Below are 21,633 nucleotides of genomic sequence, written 5' to 3'. Positions count from 1 at the left end.
TCAACGACGAACCTGGTCGCCAAAAGGCAGTGCTGAACGAGCTACAAGCAGCAATGGTCAAAATTTTCGTCCACGGGGAAGACACTCCGTCCCCCGAAGTTAAAGGCCCGAGCAACTAGGGCTCTTACGGAACGAAAAAACCTCGCAAATGAAAGGCGCCCATAGAAACCACGAAAAAAGAAGGAGACGACCTCGCCCCAGAGGCCCCTTTGGAGCCTTGGACTCAAACCTGGCGCACAACTATTACGTCTGCTAACCAACCTAGTGACTCAACTTTCGGCTCCTCACCCTCGGAGGCAGCAGAGACAGGGTTGAAATGCTTTTCCACAAACTGTCTTAGCCTTTTCAACAAACTCGACGATGTTAAACAGTCAGATTGCCTTAAACAACCGTCCATAATCGCACTCACAAAGACCTGGCTCACACTAGATGTCTCTGACGCGGAGATCTTTATAGGCGGTTACTCCATTTTTCGGGCCGACTCAAAACGAGAGAGGGCTGGCAAGGTTGTTCTGTAATTGCGTGTGGCTGTACCGATCCCGATTGTCCTCTCTGACAACACTCCTGCACCCTTTTGCAAGGCACTGTGGGTCCGAATTCCGCTACGTGGATCCGATTCTCTCCTTCACGGTGTGGTCTACCATAGCCCCTCAAGTCCCCTGAAGATAACCGATTCCTCATACTACCCTTGAGAAACTCTCCTCCAGCTAACCCTGCACTCATCTCCTGCCGATGGGTGACTTCAACGCCCCAAAGGCCTCCTGGGTGGAGTTCCGGCACGTCGGATCAGGCGAACTTTTTCCAGTGGCGCTGATCGAAGTCGAGCAACAGAGCGCTTGGACTCAACATGTCATTGCACCCGCCAGATACCGCGCAGACCAACTACTATCCCTCCTGGATTTGGTCATCACCAACGAAAGACACTCCGTTGATCAGGTGACAAATAGCGCTCCAATGGACATAGCCACCACTGTGTGCTGACCTTTGATTTCATCTGCTATTGGGCCAGAAATCTTGAACCTCAAACGTGGTTTTGAGACTTCTACCGTGCAGGTTTCTCAGGAATGCGCATCTTCCTTGAACAAGTCACATTGGGACCAGCTCCAGTGGAAGAACCATTGTCCAGAAAGTTCGCTAGGTTGACACGACGTTCGTCCCAAAAAACCAACACGCTCTCGGATGAACTACAGGCTGCCAAAAAGGATTCGGCGACTTCTGGGAAAAAGATCCCAACTCCTTTTCAAAAAGTTGACTACAGAGGAATCAGAAGATGAGCTGGCATTTCGTAAAATGCGGAACCACTGTAAATCAGAAATCAGCCAATTGAACATACGAAAACGAGCCACCATCCAGGAACTTGCTCGAATAAACAAAGACGTCTTCTTCAAATACATGAGACATTGCCGCAGAAACAAGCCATCCACGTTCTCCTTGAGGGCAGAAACGGAAAACCGAAGAACGACCCAACGATGGTATCTGAGGTTTACAGATAACACTATGCGTGTCTATGCCCAGCAACAGCATGCTCATCACATCCACTCTTGTCAAGGCGGAACTACGAACAGCCTCCAGCCAGCTTGGTCCTAACGGTGAGGCACATTCGTCAACTCTTGCACAAGATCAACCCACTCTGCTCGTTGGAGCCCGACGAGGTCTATCTTAGGATCTTGGAGGAAACGTCGTCCCCACTGGCAAATGATTTACACCTAGTGTTTCGTCAGTCGCTTGACGAAGGCCGCCTTACCTCTGCTTAGAAGGAACCGAGTGTCACATCAATCTACAAAGCTGCTGACCGGCAGTCGCCTGGCAGCTACAGGCCTATAAGCCTCGCCAGCGTGCCGTGCAAGGTGATGCAACGCATTCTGAATTGAGCTATCCTAGATCACCTTACTTCCAGCAACTTGATATCTCCAGCTCAACACGGATTTCTCCCAAACCGCTCTTGCGCGCGAATATGCTCTTGTCAATGGACGGTTTAACTAAGCCAAGGACGGAGGACCCATGTCGGATGCCATATTTTTCGACTTCTCAAAAGAGTTTGATAGGATCCCACAAATCCCGCTGCTCCAAATCTTGAGTCTTACGGAATTCAAGGGAAAACCCCTCGCTGGATCAAGGCGTTCCTGTCAGAAATATCATTCCGAGCGAGAAGAGAGTCGACCTACTCTTCTACAGCGCCAGTCTCCATTGGAGTTCCTCAAGGCTCCGTCCCGGGACCAGTGCTGATGCTGATCTATGCCAACGACCTCCCAGATGTTTTTGCAAATCCATGTGTACTTTTTGCGGACGACTTGAAATCCCAGAGTTCCAGTGCCAGCGCTCTCCAAATGGATGTAGACGCTGCCAAGCAGTGGTCGCTGGACTGACACCTTCCTTTGAATGACGAAAAGTGCGTCAAAAGTCGTTTGGAGGAGACTCAGCGAATGCCTTTGTTATGCGTGATGAGAAAGGACAACAGAACATCATGAGGATAGATGCCAAAAAGGAATTTGGCATCTGGGTCTCCTCAAACTTGTCCTTCTCACCGCATCATGAGAAATCGGCCCGGAAGGCATTCGCCATTTTACGGATGGCCCGACGCACCTTCTCCCGTATTACTCGCATGCACTTCCAAACGCTATATGGGACCTACGTCAAACCGCTCCTGGAGTACGCCAACCAAGTTGTCTACTCAAATCGCGCGAAAGACGTCATCCTTATTGAGCGTGCCCAGCGAGCCGCCACGAGAATGGTTGCCGGCCTCAAATCCGTGGACTACGAAACGCGTCTTGCGATGCTTGATCTCTTTCCCCTGTTTGAAAAATGCATGGCAAACACATTTTTCATCGTTGACCCAGCAACCACACGGTGCGGAGAGTAAGAAAAGTTTCAAGCTCATAGCGCACACATTCATTAGACAAAATGGTTCTTCATTTCGGGTAGTAGGTGCGTGGACTGACCTTCCTCCGACGGTTGTCCACTCTCCTTCTAGAATCCAGTTTAAGGCACTTTTTATGCAAATCCTCGCGCTGACAAGCATGCTGTCCCGCGCTGAGAACATAAAGAGCAGTGCTACACCATTTCTCCACTTGTGCTTTTCAGGTGAACGACAGCCACTGACCGACAAGAACAAAAGCGACCCGGGGAAACATGGGCAATAGCCTCGATCCTGTGTATCAATCCGTTAATCTGTGAATCTACATAAAATAACAGCATATGACGGTAGTTATTCGAAACCTCATAATCTCTGGGGATAGCCCCTGTTTCTCCTAGATTACACTTACACAATGTCCGTTTTCGGCGTGGAGTTTGTATTCCACCGGCTGCGGAAGTGAAACATTTTGCAAAGAAATTAGTTTGTCCATTTTCCCCCTCTAATGCATTCGACAAGACCTCGAAGAGGTACATGAATAATGACTACTGCGTAAGATGACGACTCGCAGCGCTTCTTTGCGGCGGGCAATGATTTTCTGCGGCCAGTAAGTTACGGCGACTGACAGTCTCTCCCACTCTGGACCCTCAGATGCAAAATCTAAAATAGTGCAGATTCATACTGTCAGTGTGTGCGGCAGTAGATCGTAGGTGGACATTGGGAACGTGCTGCCCACCCAAGATATCTACTGCTACTGTGTCGAGCGCCGACATCCATTGTTAGTTAAGTTGGTGGTCACGCTCTTCTTTGGCAGTTGATCTGTCTTGTTCTTCCCGAAAGCTTAAAAACCTGACCGTGTAACAATGACTGAATCTTGTGACGGTCATTTTTTGGCCGCATCGGTTTGGCCAGTATGCAATAAAAATATCTGTTTTCACGTTCCCAAGGGGTCGCTGACGTTGACACCATACCGGGCATTAATCCTCTCTGGTGAACTTTTCAGAGCGCAAGGCATTCACACTGTGTGTGTAGGTTGTACGCATTGTTTTTGACAGAATGCACCCGGAGCCGGGGACTAGTGTTGTATGCTGCCCTCAAAAGTGAGCACTTTGTACCTCTTTTAAAGTACTCAGCGTTTTCGCGGACATAACGGGTGGACAGTATTACCTTAGATGTTAGTTTACTTTGAAAACGCCCTGTGGATGCAAACAGCCATTCACGATGGCGTGCCAACCACACCAATAACCAGGGCTTGGCATCTAGGTCACCCACCACAGTGGGTATGGTGTGCGCACCATTTATAGCTGGCAAATTAGTGAGGAGTATGAAAGCCATACTTTTCGCGTGGTTTGCCGCACGGCGATATGTGCCAATAGCCAGCCTCTCAGGCACGGCGGTACGCACACGCCGAAACTGGAGTGCCATCAAAATACTCGCTACAAGAAGAAAAGACAGTTTTGGTACAAGCCCTCAAACGTCCTCGGATGGTTGATAACTCAGCTGGTATGTTCACGCCTATCTCCTATCAATCCATAAGGCTACCACGCCTGATCACATATTTCCGTGGTGTTTCTGGCGGCTTTTTGTTTGAATGCGCAAGCGTTTAAGGTCACCGGAAACCGCCGATTCGTATATAACTGCCAGTTTTCTCGGCATGCCATTCATGCACAAGCCAGCATTCTGATTGGTTAGTTGCGTACAAGCCCGGAAGTGCGCGCGTCCAAACTTCGTTTGTGCACAAGCCAAGAAAAAACGAATTAACTTGTTAAAGCACCTAAAGTAAGGAAAGATAGATACAAGCAAGAACACAGCATGAGACAACTTGAAGAATTTACTCCTGGAGACCCCTTCTTCTCCGCCTAAAGTATGTGCAATTTGATGTTTATAATATTAATATGTACACGTGTTCACGTGACTCGTACCAGCCAATCCATTGCATCAGTCTGGCCTGTACATGAATCGACCTCCCAGGTTATCAATGGATCGTAAATACAAGGTTTTGTAGTTTGACGGTCAGTTGTGTTGTTAAGATCGAAGGTAGCTTTTACACAATCCATGACGGCCCAATCCGATGGCAAACCACAACTCTTTATCTTTATATCCTTATATGGACTTGTGGTCATTTCTCTTACATTCACTTTCCATCTTAAACTATGACACTGTCCAACTCACGTAATAAACTCCAGATACATTGGTCCATCATCTCGAAAGTCCACTCCTATCGGTGTCCATACGTTCGATTTCCTCAATCATACCACTTCTCTGCGTGCTTATACCGGTTTACTCTAGATCTATTGTACTGTAATATTGTATGCTAACAAACGGCTTTATCTCTTGTCCACTAAGTAATAACCTACCCCCACACTGTCTCATGTAATCAATCGTTGTCGCCATCATAACTGTGTTAAACATTAGGCTCTCTCTCGCTAATAATGCGCTTTATCCTGTTTACTGTCTCGTTAAACTAACTAGGCTTTACTGGTAGGTAAGGCCATTCCGTCGTCTTCCCAAAATTCGACTTTTGGTAATTCCTGGTTTGGACGCCCTGTTTGACTGTTGACCACTCTACCTGGCCTAGTTGCATTCTGCATGTCAATAGGTGGTTATGTTGTTAAGCATGACGTTTGCGATAATCATGCGGTCCGGTTTGTGTTGTCGCATGTATCGCATTAATGACGGCTTGGCGAGGTTCATGCTAAGTGTCTTTCCAGTTCGATAAATTTCATCGCCGCCTCTAGTTCGGCGAAACTCTCCCGGGTTGTTGCATCTTTGAGGTCTTAGCAAAGCCGTCTATTGAAGTCGTTCTGTTCTGCTTCTGTGAGTTTTCTTTTGGACAGATTGTTTTACCAGGCTTGGTTGTGATCGGTGTTGTACTCTCAATTCCTAACCAGCACAAAATATTTGCTTCTCAAATTATCTTTATTGCTTTTGGCAGCGGCTAAAACTTTGCTCTATTGTTACACCGAGTTGCTCCGTGAGTATTGCTCTTGTTGTCCTCAAGAAAGCGCTTCTAATTTTAGTAGCCGCTCTCATATTTTCTACCAAGGTTGTGTCACAATTTTGTCTAACTAATCTCCGAACGCCTGGATGGTTTACTGGCGGTCAATAGGTTGCGCTACTGGGGTGGTTTTAGGGATACTGTCTATGTTGCATAATCACATCAAGGTGTTACACTTGTTTTCCGAAATATTTGGCACACGGACCCTGTGCTGTATGCTCAGCGGTGCAGTTAGTGTCGAGCATGTTATATGATGTCGAGATGGCAGTTTTTACGTGCTTGAACGGGATTCGATCAGGGCTATTTTATATTGGTACCCGGTGATGGCCTTCCACATGCTGATTACCCTCAGAGGCGAGTGAGTCAATAAGAATTGATATTTTTGAAACATCTGATAGAATGGATCTTGCATTGGGAGTAAGGAGGCAATTAAATGGTTTCATGCTTCGGAAGACGGCTAGTTCTTCTTCTATCTTATGCGCATGGGCTCTGAAACTTGCCAGATGTGCGTGAATCTGAGATCTTTCTAGTGAGGAATAGCAAAGAAGGCTCTTGAGTGATTCTGGAAGGGCAATATCGGTCAGTACCCGACAGCTTGAGTTTAATCGGTGAGCTCTATTGCCGGCCCTAAAGTGCGACAGAGTGAGAGGGCTGAGCCATTTGACTAAGAAGCACTCTTTGATCACAGTGAGGGTATGGATGATGGCTATTCAGGGCCAAACAACCACTTCAGGGTAGGAAGCGGTGTCATCATTGGCGATTTTCATTTAGGTTTCAGGATGTTTGTTATTAAATTATTAAAAATTTAATCTTACAATTCACATTCGGATTGTATCAGAAGAACCTCAGCTTTGGCCTTGACCGATAATGTAGTCGAATAGATCAGAGAGGAGCGTGAGAGTGAGTGCCAATACGTCGACAAGAAGCTAGGCTAGGTAAAGTGAAAAAGTGCAAGACAGACCGGAAAAAAGACGAAACGGGTTGTCCCAACTCATGAGGTGCGCACGGACTTAACACCATACCGGATACGGAGAATTCTAGAGGGAAGCGTTCACAAACGTAATCACGAGAGCTGGATTTCGGCTTCCAAGACGAAAGCTCTTGGTTTATACGAGTCCTAATATGGCTAATTATGGAGCGGTTGTATTTCACGGTGAGGATGGCAGAATAGTTGTTGTATCTTGCGAGGTACAGGGTGAGAATGTGAAGGCAAAAAGGCCTCGTTGAACTAGTGGACGAAAGCATAGGTTTCAAGGAAGCCTAATGAAGTGGAGAAGAGCCAGAATGCAATTTGAGTAGATCTATCTAGAAGACACTCAAAAGAGTACTTTAGTGCTGTACAATTGCTGTACTCCACAGACAGGTGAAAAATACATTACAACACTTAACCTTGAAATTGCGGCTTATGCCACGGATGTGCCAAGCTCTCTGAGTAAGGCCACAGGGCGTATCTACAAGGCCCCTTGACGCCACTTGTTTGTTTATTTACTTGGGTCACTTATTTGCAGGTCGGAAAAAGGCAGCATCAGTTCCTGAGTGCACCATAAAAGCGACCTCCGTAGCTCTCTCCCAAATGTAATTTGCACAGTTTTGTTACCGCGATAGGCACTATAGATCAGTGATCTTATTCTGGTGTAAGTCCTGGCAAATTATTCAGAAAGGCTAAAAGGCAGCAGTCTATGATTTAGCGGCTTACGGGCGGAAACGTAGCAAAGCTACAGCCTTAAAGTTCGTTGCACACACCTGGGTTGCACATGCCCCCCAACCAGCTGGCACATCCAAGCCCCCACGGGCTTCCTAATTCAGCCTTTGTGGCACATTCTTCAGAACCATAAGAGCCTCAACAATCCAGATAGGATCTGGAAACCGCCGAGTTTGTTTTTTCCGTCTAAATAGTTACACACAGGCACAAACTGTTTGTTTCAATAGCCTGTGTATGCCCGCCTGCTTAAAGTTCCTTTATTAGACCATAAAGTATCATTTGCATGGAGTAGGGATATTTTTGCAAACCGCTGTTGCCCGCTCACCGGCCTCTTTTCGGCCACTCTCACTCAGAAACTGGGCCGACCAATAAAGCCGGACGGCTTGCCCATGCGCACTTTTTTCTGATCACCCCGAAAGTATGTAAATTCCGTCGTTATTTGACCACGTATTTTTAAACGCATTGTTTACATCTATTTCCTCGCCACTAATTTGTTCGCGTTTTGTACGCCTCATTTTTGTGGCAGTGTAGCAGGTTTTCTTCCGAACATTTTCGTCCAGACCGTGGACGCTTTGGGGCAGATTTCTACCGGGCACGTGGAGAGGATAGTCAAACAGACCATCGAACCCAGAACAGTTGGCTGGCCTCCGGTTCTGTGGGTCAGGGTTACGCGCTAATACGCAACATGCTAGCCAAGACCCCATAAAAGGTAGTAGGTCGTGTACGCAACCAGCTGGGACCCTTTTTTAACTCAAGGCGTCTGGTTACAGATGCACGAAGGCGAGATACTGGTTACGGGACTTGTACACTGAACAAGCAAGGATGCAAGCTGATCCACAGATGATCTGATGTATGGCTACTGGATGGCCGTGGTGACTTAGAGGTTTTGTTGTTCAGCTAGAGAACCCGTTACTATGAGCAATTACTCGGACAATCCCTTCAGCGGTCGTGCCTCAACCAACTTTTCCCGCTCAAGCCACTTGCTATTGACGTAACTCCTCCTAGTATCCCAATACTACCGTTTCTGCAGGGTTATTATCGATATTTCGTGCAGAGGCAGCCAAGTGTCTTGCAGGGCTTAGGTCAATATGTTCCAAATGTCAGCAAGGTTGACCTTCCACGCTTCTGTTTGGTCTACCGGCTGGATTCCTTCTCCCAAAGGAGGTACCTGCTGCGATGGGTTGTTTGTCGGCCGCAAAGCCATTTGAGCCGTCTAAACTCACTCGATTATGACGGCCATTACATCGCAGCTTGTTAGCACACGCATAGTCTCCGCTAGTTTTGCGCACTCCACAAATTCGTATCCCTTGATCCCACAATCACGTGCACCCGCTCACAAAAATGCCCCATGTGCCCTTCTTCATCCTCGCCCGTCATCTCATGCTGCTATGCCCGACAATTATGACGACATGTCTTTGTAGCCGTCCTCCATGAACCTTGTGATTTTAACTCGATAACAGAACTGCGGCAGGTGACCTCTTTTATGTCGGTCAAATCAAATATCATTACAATGCCGCTCGTTTTGTTTTTTGTTGCCTTGATTTTAAATGTTTGAACTAATGGTTATGCTATTCTTCACACCCCGATCCCTCATTCCCTGCACTGGTTGCGTTTTATTTTACACAATTTTCACCCTGGAAAGCAGGGGGTTCATATGCTTTGGTAAGATTTTACAAGCATGTTGGTGCGCACAAATCTTCTGATCCTCGATAGTACAGGTTCAATTTTTTCTCACTGTTTTACTTTTCCACGTGCCCGAGTTTGCAATGTTAGGACGAAGCAAATTAACCTCCAGCGTGTGTGGCGGAAAGTAGTAAGGTATCGGCGTCGTGGCTAGAGTGCACACTGTTTTACGAGTCTGCTCTGTGCGGAAAGTATACGACGACATTTATGAACACGCGCCTTCAAAACGTTTCAAGGTTTGAGCGGATCATCATATCAGCACTGCTGTTTCACGCCAGATGGTTTCCGGGATGGCTGCAGATCAGCCGGTCGCACTTCACGTATTACTCCAATCCGCTCATCTAATTTGTATACCAAAATGTCGTTGGCATCGCTCAGCCATGTATCAAACAGCGACGACCTAGGAGCGATCGATCCACGACTTAATACATCGGCCAAAACACCTCACTGGTAGCTGTTGCCTCCATGGGATGGGAACATCAGGACGGTACAAAACGGTAGTTGGTGACCACGACAGGTATGACTTTGCTTTTCAGCAAACGGTAATCCTGTGTCAAGGCTCTCTAGCTTTCTTATCTTTTAATGCCAGCCAGCAGAATCGCTTGGCTTTATTGTGCCAGCCGTGTTATCATCCCTAACGCGCGGCTTTCATCCAATCGAACTTTTAGTTTCAGTTCAAGTCAACCGGTTTTATCGTCGAACTAGTCGTACCACATGACCCATTTTCTAGTCTTTTTGGTCCCCATAACTACGGCCATTCATTAGGTAGTAAGCGTGTTTCTTTGGCTGTACCTCCCTTCTCGTCGTATTGTTGTCTTCTCAACCCAGGTTGTAACGATACCATTATACCTCAGTTGGCTTGCTTCCCACAGCATTGAACTTGACCTATTATTATACTCCACGAACAAAACACTGGCAGTTAGCCCACCCGTACAGGGGCCCCTGCCTTACGTGGGTAAGCAGGTGGGAAAAAGGCTTCTCGCATGACTTTTGGCTCTCCAAAGGGGCCACTGAGAAGTGGAGAAATCCTTTTCTACGTAAATTTGCGGCCACGGGAGTTGAAGAATTCAACTTTCTTCTGATTCGACATCTCATTAAGCTCCAAGGGTCTGTCGCTTTCAGCACGTCGAATACTGTGAAGGGAAGAACAAGCGAATAAACCTGCTGTTTCGGTCAGTGTCAGTCTCAGTCGGCGTCAGAGAGAAGTCCCCCTGAGGGCTGGGTCTCGAAAAGAACATTTTTTGTACGTTGCCATACGCCCTGTTATGATATTAGCTCCGACCAACGGACACAATCCCAGTAAACTCTGTCCTAACATTTTATGTGCGTCCATATTTTACGCTCTCAAAGTGGAAAGTTGGAGGGCGTTAGTTTTTAATGTGAAACTAGAATGGCTACCACTGAGGATGCGTGCGATTACTCTATGTTTAGTAACCAAGCTCTTCCCCAGGTCTGATGGAAGGTGAAGTTCATTGCAAAAATTGTGAAACGGCTTTGCATTGTTCTTTATCTATTCTGTAGTAGTCAATGGATATTCAGGAAATTTCAAGTGACACCGGCGAGTCTACATAGCTTCATTGTAAACCACGTTTTTGAGACGAAACTTGCCACTTGTCCCAAATTCGAATTCTTCCCTCTCTATCCCCACTTTTGCCTTTCGTGACTCTGGCCATTTACTCCACCGCCAAAGGTCTCCCATGGCTACAATGATTCTCAGTTTTAGGTCACCGGCTTTATCGTTGAATTAGTTGTACCTCATGCCCATCATCTTTGTTCTTTTGGTTCCCACCGCCACGCTGCGTCATAAGCATGTCTCGTTGATTGTACATTCCTGACTGTCGTGATGTTGCCTGCCGCGTTCAGGTTGTAACGACCCAATCATGCCTCAACTGGCATGTTCTCCACATGTTGAGAAATAAACCTTTTATTTTAATTTTTAAGGATTATGTGCACATGATATATTTACTTTCCCATTCATTTTCTTGTAACTGCCTAGTTCGTGTTTGTTGATTGTTTACAGGGAGGGGTTTTACTCCTTTCACTGGTGCCAGGGCTTTCGAGAACTAATAATAAGGCACTGATTACACTGTGCAAAGCCTGCGGACGAGATGTCTTCAGTTTATTATTAGAGCCACCTGCCTCACTTTCCCTGTAACGGCACGTGGTGGTCAGGATTCGCTGGTTGGAACGTTGTTCCATTAAGACCAGCCACATCAGGGACACTGGTGGATAGCGGCCAGACATTTTGCAGTGGATACCTTTAGTGTATTTAAACCCCTGTTTTAGCGACATTAGTGACGTCTTCAATCTAGCCGGGCGGTGAATCCATTCACTTCTGGTTCCGTTTTGGCACCGCAATCTTTCAAGTCAGCCGGGCTAATTTAACTCTGCTTTGCAGTAAACTTTAGAACTGAGTGTTGTGGACCACAGTCTACTTAATACCTTCTTATTACCGTGAATCCCGGTCTGGATGGCCGAGTGATAGCCTGGCGCGCTTGACCAAACCAGAAAAAGTCTCTGAACGTGCGAACCGGCTGATCTATTGATCACTGTCACGTACAAGCGGGTCAAAAAAGTGATACCAAAAGTACAACCCGTCTGTCAAGGGCGAGTGAAGAACAGCCAATGAAACTGTCTCAACGAAAGCGGTTACTCCACTGGCTGTTATGTAGTCCCGTTACGTTTGGTGGTGATTCTCCTAATACTGAGTTCAGCACGTACATCAATATGACCAAACAAACTAGAAATTCATAATTCAGTACGGAGTGACCAGTAGTATGTATGCATTTAATCTGACGTGTATATACAACTTAGAATATTAGAATAAGAAAATAATCACTAGAACAAAGTAAGTCGCATCCAACAAGTTGCCTAGATATAGTAGATCCCAAGGAGCATGTTAGTTGTGCGTGTGATATAGGCGGCCGAATAGCATGAGTAACGATAGCTTCGTTGAACAGAAAAAACTAAACGTTTGAGGGTTTTCCGTGATTTATGGTGGGATTTATTGGTTGATGTGTGGAAGGCAGCTCCCGATAAACATCTCTAACGCCGAAACACGTGACAGCCACGCAGTACTGGATTACTCTCTAATGATATTGGGGAACAATGCTGCCGATAAAATGGCTTGAATTCCTTTAGGGTAGCGGAAGGAGTTTTTCAGAGAATTGGCCTCAGAGTGTAGGTCATATACAATTTATGTCAACATTGGCGTCCATTACCAGCCTGGTGGGACACTTTTGCACAATTTGCATATTAAGGGTATTAAATTTCCTCAACCTAATAGGTACAATAAGAGGTGAGTGAGTGTTCTCATCACAACAGTTACTCCGGATAACTCTTGTCGGGTAACGAAGACAATCTTCCGGATCGGCCTTTTCAAGCATAGGATGCCAGATGCAAATTTGCACACTGGGGGATCGTTTAGCATATCTTACGTCAACGAGTGCATTGTCAGCTGTCTTGTGGACTTTCGAGAACTATTGCAGCTGTATGATCGCCTACACTGTTCTCTCACTTTGAGTGAGTCACATTTCCTTGCAAGATACATTTCATTAGGCACTACTTTCGTGTGTTTATGACCTGGAAAATTTCTCGCTCAAACGAGTAGGTCATATCAAATAACGGGAAGACGAATTTAGTTTATGCAGTTTTATATATTACGTGGTGACCTTGAAGATATTATCGTTTCTGAGGCATCATTTTCGTGCGCCGGATTTCAATCGGCTCATTTCAGACCGCCCCCTAGCTAGCACTCGAAATTCTTCTGCAGTGATAATTTGAACCAAGATAAAAATGACATAAAAATGTAGTACCCAACAATATTCATTCTAAAAACTGAAAACTCCTTGGACGGTCGTCGTTTTGTTAAAATTTGTTCAAATGTACTCAAGGTCTACTTTTGGCGCGAGGATCATAATCTTAGAGGTGCCCTGGCTAAGGGCAATTGATCTCTAGATGTGAGTAAAATGTTTGTGAAGAGGCTGTTTTATCGACGTCATTTTTTGTTGCTCTTTACAGTTTTGTTGTATTTGTCTAGGTGAACTAATAGGCTATCATCGGTACCGTCCGAAGGTTGAAACGCCTTCTACCTGGTTACGTTTCACACATCCTCTGCGTTCATCTTCCCTCCTGTTCTTCATTAACGCATTCCTTTTGCATTGTTCTCAAGCAACAAAGGGAAGCGCTCAGTACTGTTGCTGGTGGTGATCCTTTCCCCAATAGATATACAAGGCATCGTCTACCAAAACCCAGTGGGTACCACCTACTACTGATTCGACTTGTATGCGAACCTTGGGGTGATACTGTGTTCGGGAAATGGCATGAAAATACTCCTTTGCAATCAGCGCTCCGGTAACGGTAGGCCCATCTGAGTTCTCATCACATCAGACCTGGGTTTGCACAGACAAGTACTTGAGCCTCAAAAATGCTTAAAGAGCCACTACAGCTAGTTTAGGCGGCTAAATAGCATCAAGAATACCTTTTGATTGTTCTTTATCTGTCTGACTTGTCCCCAATACACAGCAAAGAGCAGTCATAGAACACACAAGACTGGTACCATGATTGAGATCCCAAGAGGCCTTAAAAACTAGTTTCAAATTTTGGGAGTTCAGAATGAGGTGGTCGAGTAAACATCAGGTGTTCACAAAACGGTTCATTGGGTGTGATGTTTTTGTTGCCTTCCTGTGCCCTTTTGCTCACCGTACGATGTTTTCTCTACCACCTTTCCACTCACTTTATTTTTATCTGTCGAAAGCAGTATTCTCCGGACCTGCGGGCGATTTACGGGTTAGTCCGTTGGTTTCAGTAAGTTAGACGATTGCGCTAGCCCTATCTCGGGTTCCTCCTACCTTCCTCCTCCACGTTGAGCAATACGCTTCTGGCAAGACCAATGTGGCTATCCTTGTTCCGTGATACACGGAACTTCGCGCTAACCTTTCCTCGCCTAGAAGTTAAGGTAGTGGTAGTGAAGACACCTGAATGACCGTGGGGGAGTTTTGCTATGATTGTCATCAGCAGCCGCGCGCCGTATATGATGGTCATCTCTTGTTCAGCAGGGCCATCGTGGGTTATCTCCTTGGTTGTTCTCGGCTGAGTTGGGCAGTCATGGTATATACTCTGCCAAAGAGTATCACACGTAGCAAACCAGGTATTTTAATGGGCTATGACAAAAAGTCGTCCAGCTGTAACACCTCTACGGTGCCTAGCTGCCATGCCACCCGAAGGAAGCACGGGGGCTGGGATACTGCCAGGTTACCCAAGCCTAGACAGGGGAAGTCAAGAAGTAGTGGTCCGGTTGAAACCGAGGACCTTTTGGTCAGTAAATTCGCACTCTAACCGCTGAGTCATTTCGTCCACTTAACGAGTTGTGGGCTAGAACAAATAAACGGAGTCATTTCAAGCCTGAACACGAGGTCCCTTACGCCGTTTCCGGTACTCTTCCGTGGTTACTTGAGCGACCTCTAAATATCTCACTTTCTGATGAACGACAGCTCCTTAAACACTACCCAGTTCCATTTCCTAATCATGTCTATCTCTTCACCGTTTGGGATATCATGTTCTGATCAGTAAAAAGTTAAGGGGGTAGACTTGCTACAAATTGTCGAAGGAAGTGCACGCAGTGAAACATTTGAAGACGACTGACATAGCGTAACCTGAGTTATACGAACGTCTGCCTACTGGTGGGCTTATTTTCTACGGTTTATTACACAAACGCGCACGTGTCACAACTAATGCACTACCTCGTCGTTCGCTTGGTGTAAAGTCAGGCTACAGACTAACGCCAACACAGCAGTTCAAAGAGTGCATTCATAAAAAATGAACGAAGAAACTGATTTCACAGGTATGATTACTGAATTCTCTGCGGCAGCTCACGACCGTTTTCGTCCTTCTCGGAGCTCATCCGTTAGGCGTAGTCCCCAATTTTCCCTCAAAATGGTGTCCTGATTGAAATATCAGTTGTGCGTAACCGGAGAGGTACACCTATCTTCAAATTGGGCTGGTGCTAACGGGAGACTCAGCTTCTTTTCAAATGAATTCGCTTTAAAAAGGTTGCCTTGAGTTTTAGCTGACACTGTCCCAGATATCTCAGTTTTACGCATAGCTAACATTCTGTGCATGTTTTTATACTACTGGAACCAGCTAAGTAGCTAAATGAATGCGATAAATTGTGGTAGGTTCGCGTTACCTTGATCTCAGGGGACCGTAAAAAGCGACCCATATCCTCGGTGCTATTGACAGTTTTATTCCAATTTTTAACGGTAAACTCATATTTCGAAAATCCGTATCTCACCAAGGTTAGGCACGCCGAAAGACCTTTTTACAGACCGTTTTGGGTCCTTTTTCTGACGTTGTCCGCTGGTGGTGTACGGATGATGTTTCGTTTGATGGTGACCCATTTCTTAACGGGCATTGCACTTTCAGATCCCCACTTTTGAAATCCAAGGAAATTTCCAAAGTTTGGATGGATGGGATGGCCGCGCGCAACAACAGATTTCATTCCGTCGTTGCCAGGTGTGAATTTTCCGACATTCACCTCAGAAACCATGGTATTTGCAGTAATCATACTGTCCCTACCCATATATTAACTAAATGTGACCCCTTGATCTTATTTCATTTGCACCATCTGATGCAGGGAAGTCACAAGCTTAAAGTTATCCTACTTTGTCTTCCTCGTCTCCAAATACCGACGTCGTTGTTTAACTGCGACAAACTTTTGCTCTGTCTATGAACACCGCGTTCGTATTCGGTTTGTGACTTCCGTATAATTGATTCGTACAACTTGATAATTCAATACACCTGGACTTATAGCATTGTAGGCCAATCCATGGACCACCATGAACCCTTCATTTAAGCATCGCATAGCCGTTTCTAGCATACAAGAAGCATCAGTCGTTAGGTCCGGATGAACACGATCGACATAGGTTGATCGAGATGCCGGGCCGGAACAGAACGTATCCCTTGTGAAGAACACTTTAGTTTGAGCTAACGCACATGAGTGTATTAGTGCATAGCTGAGGATAGCCATAACACGATTCAGAAGGTGTATGCACTAATAAAAGTTTTTGCATGGTTGACAGTGTTGGGTTGTGACACGTGTAAAAATAAATACAGTGCGAAATGGGAGCGAGTCAAAAAAGGGAACTCATCGGATGTGGGAGTCCCTTGGTGAAAGTCTGGACGGTGGAAACGTGTTTCCTCCGCGGTTTGGCTGCTACACGTATTCCATGGTTGTCCGTGGACTGGGAGTGTTTGGGTGACCCCTTGCTCCCTGCGCGCGAGTCTGTGTCTGTCCTGACTGGGTTCGGTTTCCCTTTATGTAGGTCCCAGTGCGTGTATGTGGGCGCGTCGGCACATGAGTGGTTGCTACGCTGACTAGGCGGTGCAGACAATCGATGCCCGATGAGTCAGCCTAATGCGACTTGTTTGTGCGTATGAGAAAATAGACAAGCCTCGCGATCCAGTGAGCGATTGTAAGCTGAACAGTCAAGTATGTGGGTGACTGGGTGGCCACAAGTGCGCATAAGCTCTACCGGAATAAGTTCGTTCATAACGGAAATGTGAAAGATGCTTCGCTGTCATCTATTACGGCAGCATCAACAGGCGCCGAATGATATTACTTTGAGAGCTGCGCCCTTTTCCATGTAGTGCAGCATAAGTAAGATTACACCTACCGGAGTAAGGTGGAGTCGAACCTTTCAACAAACGACAGACAATCGACGGCCATGGTTCAAACCCGGAAGGGGTCTTCAGACTGGCTGCCTGTCCCCAGTACTGAAAATCAGTATACATGCTTCAGAACTGAACGCTTGAAAAGGATGTATGGAGAGGAGATGCGATGGACCGAAATCAAGTCCTTAGGATGCTTACCCCTCCCCAGAAGGGACACTACGTCCGAAAGGGCTATATCTGCTGATTCGCCAGTCTGTTGTAGCTGACTGCTGCAGTGCCTAGTGCAGGAAAAAAGACTCACCAAATGGAGCATACCAGCTTTATTCTGAACAAGTGAGTGCGAAAGCGTGAGGGCGTAAACTCAACGGCCTCAAGCTATTTTACTGGAGAATCACTGTCTGCACTTGGTCCAACGCTGACTCACACTGTCTGACTTTGATACAAGGCTGTGATGTGCTGCAAAAAGTTATCGATTTTTTAAACCACGTGACCCGCTATTCATCTTGGTTCGTCAGCACGTGGACGAACAATCAGCAGGACATTAATCGCTCTTCAGCCATTCACTCTTGTCTCAGGTTCGCGGCATCATCAGATGAACTGAAATGTATGTACACATATGTGCCTACTGGCCAGACCTAAAGGGCCAAGAGTTGACGGCGCTGTTTTTGGAGAGAGTCACCTGATTGCCACTCGAGTCTTAAACTGCACGATGCGCTCTTGAGTTCGTCTACAAAGGGATACATCTACCAAGTGCAAAACAATTCCACCAACTACAGAATAACTAATTTTGTTGGTACGTGAAGAGAGTACCACTGAAATTTCGAGCGAAAACTCATATGCAGACGGCCTCAGGTCCTGAAAATAGGTGAAAGGATGTCAGGACGCACGCAGACATGGAAGAAGTACATGTGCAGAGAGTGACGCATCCTCAAGGTCACCATCGGTACAACTCGTTCGGAAAGCAGGTGCATTGGCGGAGCTCACCAAACATGGCTTAGCAACATACGACCAGCGTGGTGAGCCCGAGATTGTTCACGACCGGAACATCGCCATTGGCTGTACAGAACGAACAAGTGAACGACCATATTTGGCCATTTAGTCACCCTATATATTTAAGCAGATGCTCTGTATGTTTTGTCCTGACAATACAGCCGTGTCCCCAGTTCTCTGTCTTCTCCCTATCGCGTATTCTGGCAGGCTCAGTGCAGGCGTAACCCATAGACGGCCGTCCTCGAAACAACAGAGGTCTGCTCTTTCAATGGATGACAAGATTAAGTCTCGAGATATGTGATTGGTTTGCCGGAAGTCTCGAACGATGACCCAATAAATGTGACCACTGGCTGATCCTGTCCAGATGTCCTCTCACTGCCAAGGATCTACATTGCTAGCCCAGAGGTTGCTTGCCTGTTTAAAGAAAAGCTTTTAATAAGGGTATGACTTCTAAAGATCCTGAAGACTAACTCTTTCTAGGGGAAGCACTCGTGAATAAGTGCCCAGCTGATCACCACACAGACGCCAGCTCGCTTGAGTTAACCTGTGCTTAGACTCGCTCCTTACTAGGGAGATCAAACTCCATTTTCTATGACAAAATACTGGAACGTCACTGGCCAGTAATCACCAGAACTGACTGACCTACACAATGCATTGATCAACTCAACTGATTTCGGGACTCGTTCATCCGAACTCACTTCCGGTTCCCCGCGAAAAACAAACAACCAGACTGACTCGTGACAATGCTGTATCGAAGACAGACTAAGAGAAAATAAAGATAGAAAAGGCCGTTGTTGGTGTTGCTGCTGTGACGAGAGAAAAAATGAGGAATAGAATAATAAGAAACCTTAACGACAATATGGGACAAGGGAGTGATCCTAGTACGGATACGTGCGTAGTGAGAACTGTTCAGATGGTGGAAAACGATTGGTTGGCTGGTGTGGCTATCCAATGAGTGTAGTGGAGGTTCGTTGGAAGTCGGGGAAATAAACCAACCATAGGCCGCAATACAGTGCAGAGTAGTCCTAAGTTGGTGATGTTTTTTTTCGAAGTTCGGGCTAATCCCAACACCTGATTGATTAGCAAAAATATTACAGTCGACAGGTGAGTGCGAACTAGACAAAAGTCAGGTCAGGTATCATATCACATGATGACGTCCACAAAGAATGCTTGCGGAGGTTGACATTAGCAATAAAGAAACAGGAAAGTATGGCAGATGCACGGACCACGAGTAATGACAATAAATGATTATATTGGAGTGCCTCGTGTGTGGGTGGGTGGGTGTATGTGTGTGTGCGATGTGTGGGTGCTCGAGAACGTCAACAGAGCAGTGGTAGTTTGGCTCGCTGCACTGAGATGTTCGGTATACACTGATTCTGCGAAGCCAACTGGAGGTCGAATGATCTAGAAAGCCATGGAACCTGAAACGCAATCAACACTTTCTCTCTGACCATTTGCAGCCACAGATTGCGCTTGTAACCCACCGTTTTGCATTGCGGTTTGTAAACTCGTGTTCACGGGTGACCCGTTAGAAGGCACGTCGTTGTTTATGGACTTTGGACCGTTTGACAAGTCGGATGAGAACGAGCCGTTTGGCATCACATTGGAAAACGCTGCCACCGAACTTGCCAGAGGGTTCATCTGATCGGGCAGTGCCGTGCTGTATCCGAACGTGGGAGTTACCGAGCCGTTCATCGCTGGATTGGTTTGTGATATGGTCAGTGCACCGGCAGCTCCAGGCAGAAGGGGTGATTGTATAGGTGTATAGCCCGACGCGGCAGTTAATAATCGCTGATAGGCCAAAGCCGCGGAATAGGCGTTTAACTCTGCACTGGCCGCAGCATCTCGATTTGGACAGGCAGCCGCAGGTTGGGTGGCCGTGTAGCCGGCCCCTGGAAGCGATAAGGTACTGGGAGTTGTCTGGCCTAACGTCAGTAGATTTCCCATCCCATGGTGACCCATATAGTGATTACCATTCAACGCGGCTGCGGAATTTTGTCCATAAGCTGACATGAGAAGAGTTAATGCGGTCGGAGAAAGCGTCGAAGTGCCCGAACCACCAGTAGGCATGGCCATAGCCGTTTGTCCATTATTCGCCGGATTCGGGTAGTTTAGAAGCATGTTCGCACTATTAAATGCGTTCAAGGCCATTTGAGCAGGCGCACGACTATCTGGCCCCACAGCACTTGTCGCTGAGGCCAAGGTCGTTGTGGGTTGAAGCAATCCATTCAAACCGGTGGACGATGCGGTCGCCATCGTTGGCAAGGCGAACCCTGACAAGAGGCCATGCGCTAACAACGGATTGACAAATCCGCTACCAGTGGCGCTGTAGAGACCGGCTTGACTGGCAGCAGCGGCGGCGGCGTCGTTCAGAGTCAATCTGCAAAAGAATCGGTAGGTTAGATCACTGTATGGCAATAATTACTGGACAAAAATTCAAAATACCGGAACAAATACACAACAACGAACAGCAAGCTTAACTTAAATGAAAGTGCACCATGGCCGACGTTTTCTGTGAAATTCTCTACATATTTATACAAGTCTATAAAAATCTATTCATCCATGCAATCTGACGGAACAGGCAACACTCTCGTTCCATTTTAGACGCTTGAAAAAGCTACGAGAATTTCCCTACGGATTGTACTGGGTCCCCGCTTATGTTTCTCTGAAACGAGTGTTCCCCTCTGGGGCGCATTTCAGACGCGTAAAAAGGCATATAGGGACGGCGAGAGCGTTTGGACAACACGAAATTTGCAGTTGCAGTCTGAATCAACACTTTGGATGAGGCAAGTCTAAACAGTACTGCAACAAAGTGTCCTGACGATGTTCTACCGAATGCGCTGCATGATTCTTGGTCTCGACAGGTGGACTGCAAGCGTCTCGTCACCAACCGAGGAAACATCGTCAGTGTGAGTTCGCGTGATTCCGGTTCTCCACCTCTGGCAGCTTCGTAAAGTTCCCAGCACTCTAAAGGGATTGGTTACTTGCACGGTTGCTTTCACGAAGTACTGAGCCTCAGAAAATTCGCGCTCCCGTTTGGTCTTTGCATGAGTAAGCATCCGAACGTTATCCTAACCGAACAAGTGCTGTACTGTGCATTGAAACGAGTTAGGTCCCCCCCGTTCTGGTGGTCCGTTTCTTCACTCTGATCGGCGTAGGGCTTGCCGCAGTCGTTACATAATTTGTGGATGACGTTTGTTTATCCTTCATGGCATTCTTTCGGTTCCGAGCAGGTTCCCGTCGGCTTGTTTACGAGCTTGAAGGTGACTGTTAATTCATGTTGTGGTAAGTTTTTTTTAACGTTTTTTTGTGTTTTGGATGCGTTGACAAAGTGGCCGACTATCCACCTTTTTCTAGATTTCTAACTCAACGAACCAACGACTGTTAATTCATGTTGTGGTAAGTTTTTTACGTTTTTTGTGTGTTTTGGATGCGTTGACAACGTGGCCGACTATCCACCTTTTTCTAGTTTTTCTAACTCAACGAACCAACCAGATGCAAGGAACTGAGACCACAAGGCAACCGAGGCTCAGAATTGACGAATCAGCTTACGTGGATACCATCTCGCGGCCAGCCAACCCCTTTAGAGTTGCTGGATAACGTTAGTAATATATGTGCAGACAGAAGAGATGGAATGTTAACCTAAGCCTTTGCTGATGATGATGGAGACGGAACGTTTGCCATCCAAACTCTGCTGGTTCTGACCAACATTTCTGATATCTGGCAGAGTTGCCAATG

The 21,633-nt window shown here is 46.5% G+C and overlaps 1 protein-coding gene across 1 annotated transcript in view; it reads right to left on the bottom strand.

Annotated features, from left to right (window-relative positions):
• Positions 1–18,629: 18,629 nt before the first annotated feature.
• T265_05891 (hypothetical protein) overlaps positions 18,630–21,633 on the bottom strand; it is a gene marked incomplete at both ends in the record, with an annotated part of 45,389 nt that continues 42,385 nt past the window's right edge. The window contains 2 exons of the mRNA XM_009171020.1: positions 18,630–20,275; positions 20,787–20,862. Of these exons, the coding sequence (XP_009169284.1) occupies positions 19,300–20,275; positions 20,787–20,862 (1,052 nt within the window). The remainder of the gene's footprint in view (positions 20,276–20,786; positions 20,863–21,633) is intronic.

Source organism: Opisthorchis viverrini (genome assembly GCF_000715545.1).
Source record: "Opisthorchis viverrini unplaced genomic scaffold opera_v5_116, whole genome shotgun sequence".
Taxonomy (NCBI): Eukaryota; Metazoa; Platyhelminthes; class Trematoda; order Opisthorchiida; family Opisthorchiidae; genus Opisthorchis; species Opisthorchis viverrini.
Note: the sequence above shows the minus strand (reverse complement) of the source record. Positions and strands in the feature narration are given on the sequence as shown.